This window comes from Microtus oregoni, unplaced genomic scaffold (genome assembly GCF_018167655.1).
Source record: "Microtus oregoni isolate MIOR12 unplaced genomic scaffold, Mior012 000023F_ref0000262, whole genome shotgun sequence".
In the NCBI taxonomy this organism is placed as follows: Eukaryota; Metazoa; Chordata; class Mammalia; order Rodentia; family Cricetidae; genus Microtus; species Microtus oregoni.
Genome location: NW_024543082.1, coordinates 6,507,206 through 6,529,451, shown reverse-complemented (window position 1 = coordinate 6,529,451; position 22,246 = coordinate 6,507,206). Strand labels below are relative to the sequence as shown.

The 22,246-nt window shown below is 45.3% G+C and overlaps 1 protein-coding gene across 1 annotated transcript in view; it reads left to right on the top strand.

Annotated features, from left to right (window-relative positions):
• The first annotated feature begins 833 nt into the window (after positions 1-833).
• The window catches only part of LOC121462058 (protein mono-ADP-ribosyltransferase PARP14-like), a 31,859-nt gene continuing 10,446 nt past the window's right edge, over positions 834-22,246 (top strand). Inside the window, exons 1-10 of the mRNA XM_041673479.1 lie at positions 834-1,020; positions 5,683-5,813; positions 6,788-6,821; positions 10,718-10,951; positions 14,170-14,406; positions 16,634-18,873; positions 20,154-20,208; positions 20,782-20,931; positions 21,191-21,253; positions 21,615-21,779. Of these exons, the coding sequence (XP_041529413.1) occupies positions 834-1,020; positions 5,683-5,813; positions 6,788-6,821; positions 10,718-10,951; positions 14,170-14,406; positions 16,634-18,873; positions 20,154-20,208; positions 20,782-20,931; positions 21,191-21,253; positions 21,615-21,779 (3,496 nt within the window). The remainder of the gene's footprint in view (positions 1,021-5,682; positions 5,814-6,787; positions 6,822-10,717; positions 10,952-14,169; positions 14,407-16,633; positions 18,874-20,153; positions 20,209-20,781; positions 20,932-21,190; positions 21,254-21,614; positions 21,780-22,246) is intronic.

Here is a 22,246-nt window from a genome sequence, read left to right as displayed (position 1 = left end):
CTCTGGAGTGTGCAGGTCGGCAGCCTTTTTTCTCCTGTGCCCACTCCAGCACCAAGCAGCAGCCCTAGTGATTCTGTGAATGTGAGTCACCACCCAGAGTCTCCCCTCCCCCAATCCTCTAAGGTCCTTTCTCGATAGTCCTTAGGCTTCAGGTGCCATGTCCACCTGCCCATAAGCTCTTCTGTCCTTCCCTTAATTAGGCTGGGAGCCCCTGCTCTCCTGCTCCAGCAACACCCATTTACTGTCTTCTCTCCTGCGTCCCCACATCTGTGTCCCTCCCTTGTACACCCAGAAAGCATTGGTTGGTGTCTAGCACACGTTTCTCAAAACTGGGAGTTTTTAGACACAGTGTTCACGAATGAGAAAATAGAATTCAGAAGTAGGAAAAAGGCAGATCAAATTCTGAGGGGTGGTCCCCAAGTGAACAGGGAGTATCTGTAGAGGACCATTTGTGAGCCCCTTTTCTTCTGTCATACAGTGTGGGTTTCAGGTATACTGAAGTTATCCTAGGGATGGAGTAAAGCTCAGCTGTGGCTGGGGTGAAGTGCAGGCTGAGCCCCGCTAGGGAGCCAGTGTGAAGGTGCACTGGAGACCAGAGTCCATGGGACTGCCAGCTTCCTGGGGTTGACTCACTTCTGTTGAGGGAGGGAGAAGAAAGAGGGAACTGGGAGTGCCCAGGGTCCTTGGGTGTGTGGGGGGGATAGGGGTGGGGTTTACACTATTCCAATCCAGGGACAGCTAGTTGAAACAGAAAGCAAAAGAGAAGTTAACTCAAAGTGAACTCTGAGCTGCTTTGGGTGACTGGGCAGTCGAGGTTTCGCAGGCCTGCCAGGATGGCAGCATCTGGACCCTTCCCGCTGCTGGTGGAGGGGTCTTGGGGCCCCGACCTTCCGAAGACCTTAATCAACAAGTTGCAAGCATACTTTCAGAGCCGGAAGAAGTCAGGCGGAGGGGAGTGTGAAGTTGTCCTGCAGCCTGGGAGCCCTGCCAGCTTTCTGGTGCTCTTCTCTCCAGAGGACGGTGAGGGACACAAAGGTCACACCCTGCAGGGTTTGGAGCCATGGATGGCAGGTCCAGTATTGGGCTACAGCTTCATGGGAGCAGGAGGTCCTGGGGGCCAAATCTGGGTGGAAAGCACATTCTGTAGTGGTGGTTGTTCCCCTTTCTCTTCCATGAGTTTCCTGGCTGTTGTGAACCTTCTCTCTCTCTCTCTCTCTCTCTCTCTCTCTCTCTCTCTCTCTCTCTCTCACCCTCCCTCCCTCTCTCTCTTCTTCCTTCTTTAATTTTCCCGTTTTTATTATTCAAGTGGTACAGTTAAATTAAGAATCTTGAGGAATTGTAGATCATCTAGCACCGCGGGGTTCTAGCTAGGGAGGGGCGTCTTTGTGAGGTGAGCTTGAGGAGGGAAAAGCCCAGGAGCTCTGGTGGCACAGCCTGGACAAAGTTCCTGCTTTGTCCTCTGCCCCAGGGTGGCCTCAGGTGGCTTTGAGCCTGGGTGGGGTTGGAAGTGGGGTGGCGGTGGGGTTCCCTCATCTCTGAGAGGCTCCAGAACAGTAGAGCAGTTGAAAGTTCCCCACTCCTGTCTGCAATCTGCAAGGGAGGCCCAGCCTTGTTTGCTTTATCAGGTGGGTGACTGGAAGCCCCAGACCTGTGGCTTCTGGAAGGCCACCATCAGTTCCCACCTAAGATTTTGTAGACCAGGGTCATCCTCAGAATGTAGACAATTCCTCCTTCTCCTTGAATTTGGAGAAACATTTGGGGCAGAGGAGGGGCAAAGAGGCCTAGGAAGCAAGGCTGTAGTTAACAACCCATCAGGGATCCAAGAAGAAAAAAAGTAGAGAGAGACTGGTGTGGGGGCTGTAGACACAGGTTTTCAGAAAGCCTGGGTGAGAACCTTATTGTCCTAGGTTTGATTTCACCAGGGCATGCTCCACAGACAGCTGGTAGCAAAACCTGTTTCCTCATTTTCTCTTTTCCTAGAGCAGTGGTTCTCAACCTTCTCACTGCTACAACCCTATAATACATGCTGTGGTGATCCCCAATCATAAAATTGTTTTTGTTGCTACTTCATATCTGTAATTCTGCTACTGCTATGAAGTGTAATGTAAATATCTCTGTTTCTGATGGTCTTAGGCTACTTCTGAGAAAGGACCTTTGACCCTCATAGGGGTCGTGACCCACAGGTTGAGAACCACCTCAGAGGGTTAGAGGGTTCCCAGTTTGATCCCAGCTGTCACTATCCCAGTAGACACAACCCTTATGGAGTGTGTTCTTCTCTTGAGCTCTCTCCCAATGCTGATTGCATGTTAGGGGTACAGACTACTGCATCCTGGTCACAGGGACGTCGGGGGGAACTAGACCCGGCCCAGCTCTATTCTAGACACTTTAGTACAGAGAATGTGGGTGAGTGGGGAAGCATTTGCCACCAGCACTCTGAAGTGACCGGGATATGCTGAAGTCTGAAAAATCTCTGTTGTTTATTGAGAGCCTCAAACCAGCAAAATGGAGATCTCTAAGATACTGGTAGTTTAGTGACATACACATCACGGGGAAGTATGGTTGTGAGGATCCAATCCCAGCTGTAGGCTTCGCAGCAGGCCCTGGGTAGCTGAGGTGAAGGCTGGGCTCACACCCCCTTCTCAGCTTTCTCCCTCAGGGGCTCCCAGTCCACAGCCCCCTCTTCTCCCAGGTGGCTCAGCTGATTCCTCTCATTCACTCCCAGCACAGATTACTCAGAACACTAAAATGGAACATTGTTGCAGGCCAGTCTTTGGGGTGACTAGAACTTCTATTCACTTTCAGTTTCCTATTTGAGGCCCCACTTCCTCCTCAGCAAGGCAGCTGGAATTTCCCAGCAGATTTACCCTGCAGTCCTAGGGCAGCAGCTTTCCTTTCCTATAGAGGCCCCACCCTCCTTCACAGAAATACCCTGAGCAGACATGAATTCATGTAAACCTACACCAGCTGGGCAGTACTACTGAGCCTACCAGTGCAGTAGTGTATACCAGTACCAACAGGGAGGTCTCACCTTTGTAGGTCAACTGGGTTTTTTTTTCCCCCTTAGGACAGTGAGCTATACTCTCAGACCCAAACTCAAATCCCTGTAACCCCATTTCAGGTGGATACACTTTATCATAAATTCTAGTCCTAAATGGCCTCCTGTTTATTAAGTGAGGGCCTAGGTATTATTGAAGTAAGGGAACTCATATTCTTCAAAAAAAAAAAAAAGCTTTGACAGGTCAGTGGTGGGGCACGCCTTTAATCCCAGCACTAGGGAAGCAGAGGCACACAGATCTCTGTGGGTTTAAAGTTAGACTGGTCTACAAAGCAAATACCAGGACAGCCAGAACTGTTACACAGAGAAACCCTGTCTCTGAAAACCATACATGCATACATAAAAATCTATTTTTATTGCATGTGTATGGGTGTTTGCTCTTTATATGTCTATATAACACATGCATGTAGTGCTTACAGAGGTCAAAAGAGGGCATCAGATCCCCTGGAATGCATACATCTAGGAAGAGACGGCCATGCTTGGATGCCTTGGATAGACTTCACCAAAGTCCAGGAAAGAGGAGGAATGTAACACAGAGGTGCAGGACATTTGGGAACAGGCTTCATACTGTTCACACAGAGGTCACACTGAGGTCACACAGTCCTCAGTCCCCTCACCAGCCTGTACAGCTTCTCTGGAAACTCCTGACTACTCATAGAGTAGAATTAGAGTCCCATGTTCCTTCTCAGGGGATTCCAACGTCTGTATCTGTGTGGACATCTACGTGAAGTCACTAGACCTACCGACTTCATGGTTGAGGTGGGAGAGCCATCATGTTTCCCTTTGTGACAGGCTCTGAGCTCATCAGACTAGCTGTCCATCAGAGAACAAGGGGACCCTGATGTTTTGCTATATCTGTGAACACCAGGGCTCAGGTATCTTTTTCCTTGGCCATGCCCCTCCTGTTCCTTTTGTTTCTCTATGTTGGGCATGCCCCTTCCTGCTCCTTTCCTGTTCTCTATGATGCCCGCGCCCCTCCCTGTTCCTTTCTGCTTCTCCATAGTGTGAGCGACAGATTTTCCTCTTCTCTCTCTGGCTGCAGCTTCTGATATCACAGTTCACATTTTCTTAGCTCTTCATGTTGTTGACAGTGTTCCTAGAAAATACTTTCAATGGGAAACCTTTGCTCCAGAGTGTTTATTTCTTTATAGCCACTCAGCTAGACTGTGGGTAAATTGCAAATCAAATGGCAAGTCTTTGGATTCCGTTGAGTTTCACTAAGGTCAGCTGTCTGGTGTTCTAATTCTGTTTTTGCAATATCTCCTCTATTCTTGTTTTTTTCCCCTTTACTACCATATGTGGGTTGTTTATCATTTCAATCTAATGGCTGGATTCCTGTTCATTCTGATGATGAACAACTGGGTCACCTCTGTACAGCATGGCTCTCACCCCGTGTACCCAGTTGTCCCTGTAATTATAAATATTCCCACCTTCAGAGCCCACTGAGTACAGTACAGGTTCTGTACTACTACACTCTATGTTTCTTCAATGTAATGCACTGACTGGCTCAAAACAATTCTACTGACCTCAGTAGTCAGTAAGAATACTGAGGCTGTGTAAGTAGGATTTGTGTAGCAGGATGCTGACGGGATTCACCAGAGTTCCCTTGTGTGATAACATATCCAAGATAATCACCTTTAATAGAGGAAGGGTTTATCTGGGCGCAACAATTTTGGAGATTTTGGTTAATAGTCATTTGGCCTGCTGCTTTTGAGCCAATGGCACAAGGTAGTACACCCTATCGGGAACTCTTGGCTATGTAGTGATACAGAAAGGAGAAAAGGGCTGGGGTCCCAGGATCATCCCTTCTCCAGGGGGAATCTGACTTCCTCTAGGCTTCACTTCTTAAAGTTTCCAGGACCTTCCTAATGAACATGAGCTGGCAACCATGTTTGTAATCTCAAGGCCCTTGGTGTGCACTCAATAACTAAGATAAAGCAATGAATATTAAAAAGTAATCTGGGCGTGGCAGCATATGCTTTGACCCCAGCATGTGAGAAACAGAGGCAGGCAGGTCTCTGTGAGTTTGAGTCCAGCCTGGTCTACAGAGCAAGTTCTAGGTCAACCAGGGCTGCATAGTAAGACCTTGTCATAATAAATAACATAAACAAATAAACAACACCACCCCAGTAAGTTTAGGGGCAGCGGAATGGCTCACTGGGTTAAATAACTTGCTGTGTAAGTGTGAGGGCTGGAGTTTGAATCTCCAGCCCCCTTGTAAACATCTGGGCATGGCTCCATGTGCCCAGTGTAGAGGGCAGAAATGGGCAGATCACAGAAAGCCTAACCAACAACCGAACTTCAGGTTAAGTGAGAAACCCCATCTCCAGGCCAGAAGGCAGAGAGCAATGCAGGGAAATACCCAGTGTCCTGCTGTGGCCTCCACGTGACCAGGGGTGTGCACTGCTCCATATGCCCACACATCTACAACATGAATAATGCACACACAGTGACATTCACATCCCCGTGCTGAGTTCTCCTTCTTTTACAAGGGCTTGCTGCTTAGGGAGATGGGCTGAGCTGCTGGCTCATAACAATAAATTTGTAGAAATCATGGACTAATTATGTAGGTAAAGATTGCTTGCAATTTGGCTTAAAATATTTTTTTTCTTTTTTTAACGTTTCAGTTAGGCAGAATGTTCTGGAGAAAGACAATCATGAGTTAGTGTGGCCAGGAAAAGGGACATTCAAGTTAACTGTCCAGTTGCCCAAAGACCCAGATGAAGCCTCAGTCTCTAAGGAGGCAGTTCCAGAAAAGGTAAGGACATGGGGTGTTATTCCAAGGTGCTTGGATTTTCTATGATGAATATGGGGTAGATGAGCTAGGTGAGGTGGCACCCACCTTTAATCCCAGCACTCGGGAGGGAGAAGTAGGAGGATCTTTATGAGTTCAAGGCTAGCCAGATCTAAATAGTGAGTCCAGACAATGAGACTGTGTCTCAAAAAGAAAAATGGTTGATGAGGGCCTAAGTCACACTAGCCTGAGAATGGCAGTTTGGGACTATGGAGAGGGCAAGGACTGTAAGCAATGGAGAAGCTGTCATTTTTTGTCACTTTTGGAAGAGTCAAGACTGGGGAGCTCAATAGTAATATATTTGGGATGTCAAAGTTGTATCCATTGGTCTTGGTGTCTTTATAACCAGAAGCCTGCTGTTCTGTTTCCATCATCTTGAGGCCAGCAGTGTACCCCGTGTGTGCTGTTCCCTCAGCTGTGAAGAAGATTGTCAGGGACCTCTCTGAAGCACGTGCACCATGTTCATACAGTAAACATGAACTAAGTGCCAAGTCAGGCAAACCTCTGGCTAAGCTGCCTCACGGGAGTCTACTGTGTGTGTCTCATTTCATCAGTGATTATTGTGACCAGCAAAGAAGACACCATGTGACATGTAGCTTTTGATCCATTCACTAGCCTAGTATTCAAATGTGTCATTATCATTTCAATTAATTTACATCTCCAGTCTGGCCCAAGAAGTGTTTTATTTATATATGAAATGATTCACAGTCGCTGGGCGGTGGAGACACAAGTCTATAATCCCAGCACATGCGACATAGAGGCATTTGAGGCCAGCCTGGTCTACAGAGTGAGTTCTGAAACAACAAGAACAAGTTACACAGAGAAACCCTGTCTCGAAAAAAAAAAAAAAAACCAACTAAACCAACAAAAACCAACCAACCAAATAAACAGAAAGAATTGATTCTTATATTAATGCTGTCTTACTGTTTTGGTTTTAGGAATCGAAGACTAAAAAAGGTACTGCAGGAAAAGGTAAGTCTCCACTAAGGCAACTCTAGTGTTCATCAGGCAGTTTGTGTTTATTAAACAAGTAGCTTGTGTTGTAGGAGGCTGCTCATTCATTTCCGGCCACAAAATAATCACTCAGAAACCATATTATTTGCAATACTGTTTGGCCGATAGCTTAAGCATATTTCTAGCTAGCTGTTATATCTTAAATTAATCCATCTCTGTTAATCTGTGTATCGCCACATGGCTGTGGCCTACTGAATAAAGTTCTGGTGTGTCTGTCTCTGGCAGAGGCTACATGGCTTCTCCTGACTCTTCCTTCTACCTCTCAGCATTCAGTTTAGTTTCCCTCAACTAGCTCTGTTCTGCCCTGCTATAGGCCCAAAGCAGTTTATTAATTCATTAACCAATAAAAGTAATACATAGACAGAATGACTTCCCACACCATTTCCCCTTCCTGTTTAAATAAAAAGGATGGTTTTAACTTTAACATAGTAAAATTACATATAACAAGACAGGTACTAAGCAAGAACTACAATTACAACATTTACATCTACTTTATCTCTTATCATAACTAAAGAAAAGTATAACTATAACTATCTATTCTTCAACTCCATCAAAGACTCCAGAAGGATATAATATTACCTAAGTAAACAGGAAGTGCAGTGTGAGCAACTTCCAAAACTCTAGAACTGACAGAAACATCTTGCTGTGTTTACAGTCACCCAAAGTTCTTCTGCATCATTGGAGCATCTATCTTCAGCTTACAGGCCCATAGTACCTTGCAGACTTTTCCATGAAGCAGGAAATTTCAAAGACAGTTCTGCCTATATTGACAGTTTGTCAGTTACTTTTTTCCGTGTCCTGCAGAATGGCTGGCAGATTCTTTTATGAAGCAGGAACCCCTTTAGGCAAGTTTATCAGTCCTTTCTCTGTGGGTCCTGCATCTCCAGTTCATATAACATAACATCAAGCAGTCCAGGGAAGATCAGGTTTTTGCCCAAATGGCTAACAAACTCCATGAGGAGCCTCTTTGATGCCCGTCTTTCTCTTGAAGTAATTGGTGCTGTCAGGAGCAGATATGTCTCACTGTCATGAAAAGTCCTAAATTTTTAAAGTATTTTAAATGCCATATTCTGAAGAGCTCTGAAAGATTTGAAGAATATCTAGAAACCTAACTAACATGAATACAAACTTGACTACTATAGATGATTATCTATTAGCCTATATTTCTTAATTATACATTGCATTTTTAAATGAGCTACACAAACACAATGCCTTAATCAAGAGAAGAAATATATATAACAAAATTTACCTAAAATTTTTATCACTAAACCACACCCCCTTAGTATGTAAACAAGCATTTTTACACATTATTTGGGAATTTGGGCATAGTTCTCTCCAAACTGCTTCCTGATTTTTGTTGGGCAAAGTATTTTGGGGGGTGTTCACAGCAATCTTTCAGGGGGTCTTGGTCCATCAGACCACATTAGTCTGGAAGACACCCACAGGTCTCATCCTCTGTAGAAACAAATGCAGAACTTTTTTCCAAAGTAACAAATCTTTAGATCAAATTATGAAGTCAAGAAACATTTAAAGCATATATGTTGGTTTAGCTTAGCAGTCTGTACAATGAAAAGTGTCTTTGTACTTAGTTCTTTCACAGTCAAAAAATAAAATGTAGCAAATAATATTCATAATCCAGACTCTATGTGCATTTCCTTCTTTATGTGGCTTATTTTTCTTGCTGTATTACTTTTTCTACAAGTTAAATATTTTACTAACTTTACTCCTTTAATCTATGACTGTCTGTACTCTTATATTACATTTATTGTCTCTTTACACTTTCTGCTCCCTCCCAAGCCTATATATATATTTTAAAACACACTGTGTCTCATTTAGAGGTCTTTTATGTCTGAATCTGTCCTATTGTGTATCTGTAAACCTTTCCTGTCCAGGAGTGCTTTGTAAAATGCTAAGCAGCAGCATGATGTGGGCTAAGGCTTCTTTGCCTTTTAGCTCCTCCCAGTCCATCATGACAGAGGTGTATTCACCACCTCTATGAACTCTGCACACTGCACCAGTTCCGGGTATAAAGCTAGTCTATGTAATGCCATTAAGCAGTATGTAACATGCTGCTCACAAACCCCAAGGGAGCCTCCAGCTCTTTGGGCTTCCTTCTGAGAAATGGGACCAGCTTGTTTGGTGTTGGGAGATGTCTACAGCTGAAGAGAGGAGAGGAAGATCTGGGAAATAGTGATAGACACTTGTGTTTTGGTGGCCAGTAATAGGAAGGACAGGACAGGACAGGACAGTGGATGCTTGCTGTGTGCCTCTCTGGGTAGCAGTGCTCTGTGAGGTGAGCACTGGGTATATCTTAGATGGACCCTACCTTCTGAGCACAAGCCTCATCTACTACAGGAAACAGCCAGCACTGGGACTGGGGTGGAGTTTCCTGTTTCCTGGTCGGTGGGCAGGGCCATGTCCTTCCCAGAGTTAAATGAAGGAACAGCTAATAATACCCATGAAAAGGGCACCAAATGAAGAACCATACTGGATAAGGTGAGCAAGAGCAACCAAGATATGCAGACACCCAAGTCATAGGGAAATGAACTCTTTCCCTCCATAACTCTGCCTTCCGCCCTGGAGACTGGGTCTCTCACTGAACCTAAGTTTGCCCTTTTGTCTAGGCTTGTTGGTCAGGGAGCTCTTGGGATCTGCCCATTTCTGCTCTCCACACTGGGCACATGTAGCCATGCCCCGCTCTTTACAAGGGGGCTGGAGATTCAAGCTCCAACCCTCACACTGACACAGCAAGCTGTCTAACCCAGCCAGTCATTCCTCACTGATGCTGTTACAGTGTAATCCTTAAACTCTTACTTTGTCCAGCACGAGTATGTACACAGCTTCCTATACCTTTGCTCCTGGGGGAGGCCAACAGTAGTTCTCTAATGCAGTGGTCACCTGATGAGCCTCAGCTGTCTGCCGTGTGCCGCAGCACAGAGATGAAGACTCTACCCTGACTGTAGAAGCTTGGTTCTGTAACCACAGTCAAGTACTTGAAAGACATATATGAGGGAGGATTCCCCTTCCTCAGAAAGACAGAGCAGAAAAAGTAAATGAAATTGAGTTAGTGATGACAACAACAACAACAAAGGAAAAGAAACCAATGCTACTTTTTGTTTATAATTTACTAACAACAAGAGCAACAAAAACTCACGGTATTACATTTTAGAATTTTGTTTTTCTTTGTTTTTGAACTTCCTCTGTAGACCAGGCTGGCCTTGAACTCACAGAAATCTGTTGACTAAGGTTTCTGCCCCACATGGTCCACAGCTGTTCAGTCCCAAGGAAGCATACAGAAATTATAAACAGCTTGACCTATTAGCTCAGGCTTCTTATAAACTCTTAAACCTTACAGTAACCCATAATTCTTGTCTTTGTTAACCACATGGCTTGGTACCTTTCATCAGCGAGGCATTCTGATCTTGCTTCCTCTGCGTCTGGGTGACGACTGTTGACTCAGTCTTTTCTATTCCTAGAATTTTCCTGTTCTGGTTGCCCCTGCTATACTTCCTCCCTGGTCACCCCACCTATACGTCCTGCATGGCTACTGGCCAATCAGTGTTTTATTAAAACAATACAGGCAACAAATCTTTACAGGGTAGAAGAAAATTGTCTCACAGCAGAGATCTGCCTGCCTCAGCCTCCTAAGTGCTAGGACTAAAGGTGTACACTACCATGCCTGGCTACATTTTAATTTTTAATTCACTAAAGCAAAAGATCCACTACCTAATGTTTCTTTTTAGCAGAGTTAGCCAAGATATGGGAAAGGGAGGAAGATTGTCTTAGGATAATTTACATAATAGAACCACGATTTAATACTTTACACCTGTCATTGTCATTTCTGATTTCCTCAGATGATTTGGATACAACACATTCTCCCAGCAAGAGATCAGAAAAAAAGGAAGATGTCTCCAAAGAATGTGAAACTGTTCCCTCCATGGTGGCTTTTGAAAACCTGCCTGAGAAGGTGACTGACATAGTGCTGACCTTCCTGGTGGAGAATATAAGCGGCTTCCCCAGTGATGACTTTAAGGTGGAAGTGATCCGAGATTTTGGCGTTGCCGTGGTTACCTTTCAGAAGCCTATAGGTGAGCCCCAGGCCCAGGGAGGCCCTGCATCCCCAGACTTCTGTCCACCACACCCCAGAGTTTGGGACATCTCTGAGTATGTGACACTTTGTTGTATTGTGTAAACAGGGCCTCTAAGCCAATACAGGTGGCTTTTCCCCTCAGATTTTCGAAAGATGAACAAATTTATTTTGAGATCTAATTTAGGTCTGTTTAATATACTGCCCTTTATTATATGTTTGCTTGAGTGGGTGGGGTGAGATGGGGTGGGGTGGGGTGAGAAATAGTAAGTCCCAGGTGATTCTAACTGGAGGACTTGAAACTCTTCCTCTACTTCCCCAGGAGGAGTTAAGACTGGCCTGTCACCATGCCAAACTTCTGTAAGGCAATGATGCCAACAGACTTACCCTTAGTGCTCAGTGTCAGGCACCTGCCAATCTCTGCATGAGTTAATTTATTCCTTCCTTTCAACAACCCTGTGACAGGGCTCAATGTTGCTGAGAGATTGAGCCCGGGCAGCCAACTTCCACTCCCCTTTTTCCTATCATATAACCACACAGCACTTCTCATGATGTAACCCTTTCATGGTCATACATGTGGAGAAGAGAGAGCCCACTTAATGTAGAAAATGAGTGCCCCAGCCAGCAAGATGGCAGAATGGGCAAAGGCACTGCCCCCAAGTCTGACAGGCTGAGTTTGATCCCTGGGACTCATACAAGTTGCCCTCTGACGTCCAGTTGCACGCACACACATGCATTGGCATGTGCACACACATAAACATGGAAAAGAAAATTACTGCTCTGTTAGGTCATTGTCATAAGCAAGACCCAGCTCCACCTAAAACATGGCAGATTTCCAAATCTAAGCCCCATGTCCCACGGGCACAGCAGTGGGTGTCAGTCAAGTTCACAAGGGGTGTGGTCAGAATTCTGGTCTTGTCACTTAACTAGTTGTATGAAGATGACCAAGTTATAATTTTCTCTGGTCCTCATCCACTCATCCATAAAATGGGGATGATCTTACTTATGTAAATTCCTGTGAAGATTAAGTGAGATACTTCTTCAGGCATGTTAAGGATTTGTTAAAGACACTTATTAGAAATTTATTATTATTTATTATAAAGGGACATTTAAAGATTTGTTTATTTTATGTGTACATGCCTGCATGTATCTGTGTACCACATGCACGCAGTGCCTGAAGCAGCCAGTAGAGGGCATTGGATTCCATGTAACTGGAGTTACAGATGGTTGTGGGCTTCCAAGTGGATGCTGGGAACTGAATCACAGTCCTCTGCAAAGGCTACAAGGGCTGTTAACCTCTGAGCCATCTCTCCAGACCCATAAAGGGAAATTTAAATTGAAATGATCTTGCTTCATTGAGCAACAATCGTGAGTGCATTCTGTGTTAGCTTCTGTTACTGTAATAAACACCTGAGGTCATCAGTCTCCAAAAAGAGAGGTTTATACCAGTTCACAATTGGGGTGGCTTCAGTTCATGGTCAGTTAGTCCTGCTGCCCTGGGGCTTATGTTGAGGCAGTCTGCATGGTGGTAGCATGGAGGAGAGAGAGACAGAGAAAGACAGACAGAGAGAGACAGAGACAGAGACAGAGAGGGGGTCATCTTGTCCCCTATCTCCCCCATCAATGACTGGGACATTTCCCACAGGCCTCACTTGTTAAAGGATCCACTACTTCCCATAGCACCTGGGTGAGGACTAAGGCTTTAACACATGGGCCTCAGGGACAGTTTCCTTCCAAACTATGGCCACTGTTATGGGCCAGGTATTGGTTTAGGGGTGGTGGCACAAAGGTCCCTAAAATCATAGTTCCCTCTCTAGAAGAACTAAGTCTGGGAGGAGGAGGGAGGCATGTGTGTCAATGAATAATGGAGACGAAAGAGAGTCTATCTCCCAGGTGTAGTAACCTGAGAGGGGTGGAGACAGGACCGTGCATAGTTGTCCCCACCTGAGTGTGTCCTCCAGCAGTGTCACCTGACCATCTCCACAGGACACCACGCTTGTTCATACTGGCACTGCTCCCTCCTCTTATCCATTTGGCAACCCCTGCTTTAGTGTTCAAATTAGAGACCATATATAGTCCTTATACACTCTGAGTCTCAGTCCCTGTTTCATCTGGTCCTGATTGGAGCTCCAAAAGGCAATTCAACTGTGCTCAATACCCATATCTTCCCAGTGATATACAAGCAAGGACTTTCTCAGATCCCAGCACAATGATTGGCACATGACAGACCCACCATCCAATCTGTTAATTTAAAGAGACAGTTAGGATGAGTCTTGAAGATAAATAGATCAACTGAAAAAAATAAAGGAGGTAGGGCTGTAGACATAGCCCTATTTTGTTACCATGGTTCAATTTAATTCTCAACATAACAATAAAACAAAAATACCTCTGTATCCCATGTTGGAGAAGAACATCTCACACATGGGCGCTGCAGCCACGGATGCTGCAGACACAGGCGGTGCAGACACGGGCGCTGCAGCCACGGATGCTGCAGACACGGATGCTGCAGACACGGATGCTGCAGACACAGGCGGTGCAGACACAGGCGGTGCAGACACGGATGCTGCAAACACAGGCGCTGCAGCCACGGATGATGCAGACACAGGCGCTGCAGCCACGGATGATGCAGACACAGGCGGTGCAGACACTGGCCCTGCAGATACGGGCATTGCAGACATGGGCGTGCAGACACAGTACAAGGACAAAAGGAATGTCAAAAACATGACTAGTTGGTTTTTGTCGTTGTTGGCTTTTTTTTTTTTGGTTTTGACTTTGGTTTTTTGAGGCAGGGTTTCTTTGTGCATCTTTAGCTGTCCTGGAACTAGCTCTGTAGACCAGGCTGGTCTCAAACTCACAGAGATCAGCTTGTTTCTGTCTTCCAAGTGCTGGCATTAAAGGCATGCGGCACCACCACCAGATTCATGACTAACTTTTCATGGCAACATGAAAATAAAGCTGAAAGTGTGACTTGGATGCGTGTTTGGAGTCAGGAGCCTGGCTGTGGATGTGGGCTCCTGCCTGCAGGCAGAGTAGGCATCAGGGTCTTGAGAAAATGGAGAGGGGGTGTCACTGAGGGGTGGCAACTCAGTAGGGTTGGCCATGGCCAAAGAACACCTCAGTAGCAGAAAATACAGCAATTGACTTCAAAAACATTTCTTTCATACCATGTAGATATGTCACCAAAATTTTCTCTCTCTCTCTCTCTTTTTTTGTTTGTAGATACCAAAAAATTTATTATTGATTGTATGGGTCACCATTGGAACCAACAGCTGCAGCTTGCCCCGAGACTTCTGGAAACAACAAATGTAGTTAGGGTGGAAAACCTGCCTCCAGGGATAGATGAATACCAGCTGCAGCTCTACTTTGAAAACCCTTTCAACGGGGGTGGAAGAGTCACCCAGGTTGAGTGTTTCCCAGAAGACAGCTCGGCGCTGGTTGAGTTTTCAGACTGCAAAGGTAATGTGTCTTGGCCTGCCACTTGGACAAGACCTGGATGGTTGGCCATTTCAGTCATTCCTTAATCTGTCAGAAATGGCACCAATCTCTCATTCATCTGGATTTGGTGCAGAACGAGGGCAGTAAGGCAGGCTCTGGAGAAGCAGAACAAGCTCATGAGAGACAGGGAGAGTCTCTGAGGAGTCCGGCCTGTGACTGAAGGTCGCCATTCTAGGAACATTGACAGGCCGTACTCACAGCCATAGATCTGTGTTTTATGTCCCTGCATTGATTCTCTAATCAACAGGTTTAGGGAGAAATGGACTCAGAAGCATGTAGAGTTCTAGAAAGCATTCCTGTTCCCCCTGTACTGTCCCTGTGCTGAGACCGGATAATGGGGATTTGTCATAACCTCAGGAGAAGATGAAAGTCCTGTTGTTGATGACATCATCAGTGGTTCTTGAGTCAGACAGACTTGAGTTACAATCCTGATTGGTGGTCACGGGCATGGTGACCTTTGTGAGTCCTCAAACCTTCTGTTTTCTCATCTGTAGTGGTAGTGTTGGAGTTACCTCAGAGGATGCTGTAGGAGGAAAGGAAACAGTCCCTCAGCAGTGCTTGGCCTAAGGGGGTGCTGAGTCTGAGCTGGAGGTCACTCAGGCTGTCCAGCCTCTCTGGAGCCCTGTGGGAGGTTGGGCCTCTGAAAGTCACATTCCTTCCCTCAGGCCTGATACCTGCCCTAGGACTGAGTCCTTCACCAGGGTATCATGTTTTAGCATCCATCTGCCATGGGTGCCATTTAAATCCAAGTTGTTGCGGGATTGATTCTAATTTCCATGCTGATACTACTTACACGTGCCAACAGCTAAAACAAAGTGAGGAGAGTCCTGGAGAAAGAGAGAGAACGTGAGCATTCAGTCAGGGTGGGTTGTGGATGCTGTCCTGGTACACATGGTGACTGGGAGATATAATGGGGAAGGCCTTACTAAATTGTGACCTCTGGGGCTGGACTCTCCAATGACTGTGAGGACGATTTTGATTTGGTATAGGAACAAGACCATGGGATCTGGGTTGGCTCACACTGGCAATTAGCTCCGATACTTGCCTGGGTTTATAGAACCCTGACTTTCCCCAGCCTCGGCTTTCTCACCTCCATCTATGGGTGTAATAGAATCTCTACCTGAGAAGGCCACTGTCAAGAGTAAACACAGGACATTCATGTAAAGCCCTTGGGAAATTGACACATAGTGCTGTCACAATTCTCTTCTTCTGAGAAATGAAGTTAGCTATGGGAGTTAAATTCTGGGACAGAATGCAGAGTGACCCGCCTGGAGGATTAAACTTCTTCTCATTCTTCTCCTTCTCCTTCTTTTCCCTCCTCCTCCTCTTCCTCCTCCTCCTCCTCCTCCTCCTCTTCTTCCTCTTCCTCTTCTTCTTCTTCTTCTTCTTCTTCTTTTTCTCCTCCTTCTCCTCTTTTTTCTTCCTCCTTCTTCTCCTCCTTCTCCTCCTCCTCCTTTTCCTCCTTTTTCTTCTATTTTTCTCAGTGTAACAGTTCAAGCTGCCCTGGAACTAACTCTTATAGAACAGGCTTGCCTGGAAATCACAGATCTCTACCTGCCTTTGCCTCCCGAGTGCTGGGATTTAGGCATGCACTACCGCTGCCTGGAAAAAAAATCTTTTCTTAAAAACACATTATTTATTCATTTTTTATTGTATATTAATTGTTGTCTTGTCCGCACGTACATCTGTGTGAAGGTGTTGAATCCCCTGGAACAGGAGTTACAGACTGTTGTGGGCTGCTTTGTGGGTGCTGGAAATTGAACCCAGGTCCTTTTGAAGATCAGCCTAGTTCTCTTAGCTGATGTGCCATTTCTCCAGCCCTTAAACCATTCCTTGTGTTTGTATAAACACCAACACCATGCTTGTGTCTAAATTTGTATCTGTTTCTTATTGTGCCATATACATCAGTGACATCAGAAAAACAATAGACTCAAGCATGATTTCAGTGTAGAGCAATTTGGGTATAAAGTCATCATAGCCCTAAATGGAGTCTGTCTTGTTGCGGTTAGCATCAGTCTACAGCTGAGCACACGGGAGAATGTCACTTTTGAGTTCTACAAACAGCAGAGACTTTTACCCTCCTGAAAAGTTTTTGTTGTTGTTTTGTGTCTTTGGAAATGCATGACATTGAGATTAATGTAATTTATTTATGTATTTGTTTGTTTGTCTGTTTATTTTGTATCAAAAGTGTTAGACACCATTCTGGCCAAGAAGCACAGTTTCAACAGGATGCCACTGTCTGTCTTCCCCTATTATCCTTCTCTGGGCACAGCCTTGTATGGCGAGGAGAAGCCACTGGTCAAGCTTCCAGCATCTTTCCAAGAGTCACTGGGCCTTCCTTTGTGGAAGTTCTTTCAAAAACATAACCATCTGATTGAGGAGATAAATGACAAAATGAGACGCTGTCACTGCGAGCTAACATGGTCTGACATCAACGGCACAGTGACCGTCAGACCTGCTGCCACTTTAGTCAGTCACAGACCAAGCATCAAGACCTGGCAGAGAGACGCCTCCAAGGTGCTGTCTGACATCAAGGCTAAGTACGAAGTTAAGGTGTTTGAAGTGTATCTGCCAGTGTGGGACATCATACAGCATGAGGTAGGAGATGACAGGGTTCTCATTGAGTTTGATAAGGAGAGTCTCACCTTAGCCGGGAAATCAGAAGATGTCCAAGACATCGGCCAGAAAATCAAGGAGTTAATAGACAGCACCACGGAGAAGGTCCGAAAGGAGGAGCAGAGTCTGAAGGAGAACGTGGCCATTTCTCCGGGGAAACATTTTCTTTTGCATCAGAGTGGTTTCCTGGATGATCTAAGGAAAGAGAACCCAGAGATGGAGATTCATTACGATGCTGCCACTCAGCACCTGTGCTTTAAGGGATTCCGTGCAGATGTGTATAAAGTAAAGTGTGACATCAAGGAAAAGGTGTATTCCATGGCTCAGAAAGACGTCCCGATTCCTTCTGAAGTCTTCATGTTTCTGCAGCAAGTAGACAGTCAGGAATTCTCCAAGACTCTTTTTGAGGCACAGAAAATTCTTGCCAAGTATGAACTGAATGGTACAGCGCTTCTTTTGATGGCCTGTTCTTTCAGAGCCCTGGCAGAAGCAGAGAAGGAAATGCTTGATGCTTTGAGTTATAAAATCATTGATGTTGAAGACAAGGAAGTTTTTAGAGGCAATGCGTGGAAAAAGAAAATTCACTCTCTGCAAAAGAGACATTCCTCCAGAGCAAGCATTACGATAAAGGATGAATTAACTTCAGAAACCCCGGCTGAGGTCATCATTGCAGGCTGTGTGAAACAAGTAAATGAAATCTATGGACAACTTTTTGAGTTCTTGGAAAACACCATGAAAATTGAAAGACTGGTTAAAATTGAATCGGTCCTGATTTTTGAGTATTTAAGGTCAGACAGGAAGCTATTCTGGCCAAAGATAAAAAAGGCCAATGTGCAGGCAAGTTTTAAGCTGGAAGATGAACCAGTTAGTATTTTACTAACTGGCTCCAAGAGTAAAGTTCTAGAGTGCATGGACATGGTCAGGCAAATCAGGGATTCAGTCTGCATTAAAAGGTTCCAGATTGATAAGCCTGGTGCTAGGCACTTCTTCCAGGACAAAGCATCCTATTACAAAAGCGAGATCAAACACCTGTATGGATGCATCATTGAGCTCCAGGAGGGAGCAGAGAAGGACAAAGGCAGCCTTAACGAGCAGAAGTGCCTCTTACAGAAGGACATAGCCCCTGGAGTCACGCTGATTGTACAGCAGGGAGACCTGGCTCAGTTTCCTGCCGATGTGGTCGTGAATGCAGCAAACGAGCATCTGAAACACGTTGATGGTCTGGCCCTCGCTCTTTCAAATGCAGCTGGCCCTGAACTTCAAGCAGAATGTGACAAAATAGTGAGAAATGGTGGCATGGTCAAAACTGGCAATGCCGTTATCTCAAAACCAGGCAAGCTCCCTTGCCGTCATGTCATCCACGCAGTAGGGCCTCGGTGGGATGGAAATAAGGCCCAGGAGTGCGTGAGCCTGTTAAAGAGAGCTGTGGAACAAAGTCTCACCTTAGCTGAGGAGGTCAAGTGTCAATCCATAGCCATGCCAGCTATCAGCTCTGGAATCTTTGGCTTTCCCTTAGACCAGTGTGTGGCCACCATTGTTTCTGCCATCAAAGACAACTTCCAAAACAAGCCAGACAGGCACATCTTGAAAAAGATTTATCTGGTGGACATATCTGCAAAGGTTGCTGGGGCCTTTGCTGAAGCTGTAGAAACTACATATAAAGCCACTCCCTCCCACATAGCTTCCCCTTCTTGTTTACAAGCATTGGAATTAGTGGTACCTGGGGAAACACTGCAGACACAGGAATATGTGCTGGTGTCTCCAGAAGGCCTTAAAATCCGGCTGGTGGTAGAAGGTGTGCAGAATGTCAAGGTGAGTATCCCTGTCACCAACAATGTGCAGTGATATCACTGGCCTCTGCCAGCTTTATTGAGGGCCAAAGGAAGACAGGGTGGAGAGAAAGGACTGAACAAAATTTCATGCTCTCCTACTCGGGCCTTCAAACATTTCCCATGGACGCTGGACTTCTTCCCAAATCACTTAGCAATAGAGATGGGTGTTTCTGTAAGGATCTGAAGGGCTCTGGGATGGCTCACTACATCCCGGTAACTGTGGTCCATAGTAGGGGACACTGCACGGCTCTCCTCATCTTCATCATTTCCCATCTGTCGAGTCTGCTCCATCTAGTGCTGGCTTCTGTCAGTTACAGGTGTGAGAGAGCATGGGGAATGCAGAGGATAGGAATTTAACCAATGACACCAGGAAGCGTGACTTTGGGTGCTGGAGTGGACGAGGGAGCTCGGTTTTGGGAACCCATCTGTGGGTCCTTTGTGAGGAAGCAGTGGGCAGGTGGGTGGGAGGAAGGTCCAGATGTTGGGAGTCATGCAAGGACAATTCTCGTTTTGTATTCTTGTTGGAGGAAACTAATGTTTCCTGGCAGACAGCAAGTCCCAGTAGTCCTTCTATCTCAGTCCTACAAACACACACACACACACACACACACACACACACACACACACACACTGGGGATATAGGCATTTGTATGTATATTATGTGAATCCTGATGTGAATGCCACAATAGAGAGAGAAGCTCACCAAGATGCCAAGTCTTCATTTTCTGAAGGAGCAGAGGGGTTCATCCTTATGGAAGAGACTGACACCCAGCTCGCACTAGCTCACTCTGGTTACTTCATTCAAGCATATACAAAGTTAACAGAGTCTGGGAAAAGTTCCAGATCCTGTAGTCATCTTGCTTTTCCTGCCTGTGAAAGCAGACAGCCCACACATTATGGAATGCTGTAATCTAAAGTAAGAACCCCAGGTTGCCAGGAGTGTCTTCAGATAAAGGTCATTACAGCTGCAAGCTCTCACAGAGCACCAAGTGCAGAGTCTCCAGAGAGACAACATTTCTTCAAGGTTTAAACAGTCTCAAAACAATTCTTAGCCTCCACCGATCAACCCAAACATAGCAAAGGCTTTGCTGAAACATGTCACTCAAAGTCATGCACAAAGGCTTTACGATCCACATCACTACATGTGTGCTTTACGATACAAATCACTACATGTGTGCATACAGAATCAGAAGCTCCCAGGATGCAAATTCACTGATCGCATAGGGAGTATAATGGTTAAAACAGTGTTTGTGTTTCCAGGCATTTTCAGATGAATTTGACAAAAGGAGTCATGGAAATCCAAGTGACACCCAAGGTACAGTAAAGTGTTTAAGTTGACCAGTGATTTCTTGTTACCAAGTAACTGTTCAATGACAGGGAAAGGATGATGGTGATCATTTCTTTGATAAGTCAAACTGTGGAACATATTAAATGAAAATTAAATGATATTCCATGCATGTGAGTATAAAAGACAGTGGCCTGTTTAAGCAACTCGGGGCGAAGGGAAAGGTGGGCCAGGTCATATAAGCTGTAGAATGGGATTTTTAAATTACTGATGAGACTACCACCTCCAATGGATCATGTGTCATGGCTTTTCCAAGAGACACCTTAAGAGACAATACAAGCCAACACTTCTGTGTCACACGTGGATTTCTGTTTCTGAGTTCATCTTGTTTGGGGTTCACTGGAGCTTTTTATGAAGCAAGGTTTTGCCATGTTGCCTAGGATGGCCCCAAAACTCCTAAATTCAAGCCATCCTCCTGTCCCAGCCCAGAGCCAGGGCCACAGTAAATGGCAGCCAATACAGTGATAGAGCAGCCTGCAACCTCAGCTATTCTTGCTTCTGATGACTTGGTGCCTGATTCTGTCTAATCTTTCCTCTGGACAGGGTTTTATGGGAGGCTCTCCAGCCCTACGTTAGGAGTGCATGAAATGAATATTGGCCCAATCCTCTTCCAAGTGGCCATGGGGGACATCACCAAAGAAGTGGCAGATGTGATTGTCAATTCAACATCAAACACGTTTACTCTCAAATCAGGTACTTAGTGAGATGGATTCTGTCTCATGCAAGAATCAGTGTGATAGATCCTTTGAAGAAGTGTTTCTATAGACAAAATGGTTTGTTGACTTGGGCTTGTTCCTGTTAACTAATATCTTTAAAGTTAATTCAATGGGCTTTTTTACAATTGGCAACATTTTTGAAAATGTCTCCTCTGTCCTTACTGCTCTATGACGGGGTGTGTTGAGACAAAAAGGCGTCTTTCTGGTCAGGTCACCATCTTGATTTTCTCATGTAGGAGTCTCCAAAGCAATTTTGGAAGCTGCACGACCAAATGTGGAGAAGGAATTTTCTGTCTTGGGTAAGGAGCGATGCTGCTTCTTGGTGCCAGATCGTAAGTGGAAGATTGACTGTGGGAGGCAGTGAGGAAACCGAGGAAGGGCCTTGGGCTAGGAAGACAATGTATTAATCTGTTTTGGTTTTGTTTTATTTTGAGACTCATGTATTCATCTTAATATCATATATTTTATGAAAGAATTCCATATGAAAAATGTTAAAAGTGGAAAGATATTTAACAGTTAAGAGAAATTAATCCCCAAATTTCATGATATGTAGTATTTTGTGAACTTTTAATTCATAAAACGTTTTCTCATGAAATCAGACATCTTGCTTTCTCCAAGCGCAGGTCAGCGTCTGACTCTGAATCTGCTCATGTTTCACAGCTCAGCAGAACAGTGAGTACATAGTTACTGAAGGTGGATCACTGAGATGCAAGAGTATTATTCATGTTGTTGGTGGGAATGACGTGAAGAGATCAGTTTCCTGTGTTTTGGAAGAATGTGAACAACGGAACTACTCATCCATTTGCCTACCAGCCATTGGCACAGGTCCGTAGCCACAGGCTGTCCAGGCTCCATCCCGAAGTGTCCACTTCCGCATGGGTTTGGTCCTCACTGGGTCTGGGTGATGACAGGGACACCTTCCCTAGGAGTAGACAGTTTCCTCACTCCAAGGTTCCCCATCTACTAGGGAAAGAGCAAAGCCTGTGGGTTCTTTAAGTAGAAGGAAGAAAATGAGCAGGGTGCATTTATGTGCACCGGTGGTCCCAATGATGGGAAGGATAGAGGCAGGAGGAGTGAACTGTGTATCCACAATTGTCTACAAGGTTAGTCAAAGGCATCTGCTGTAATTTCCTGCCCCAGCGGTGGGCACCATTAACAGGGATAATTCAGATGGGCTCTCAGTTGATCAAACCAGCTTTCCCAGGAGACTTTTACACTGCCTGTCATGTGACTTCGGCAGCTGCTATTCACTTTGGGCTATTCCCCAGTCTTACCTTGCTTTGAGGGCTTGA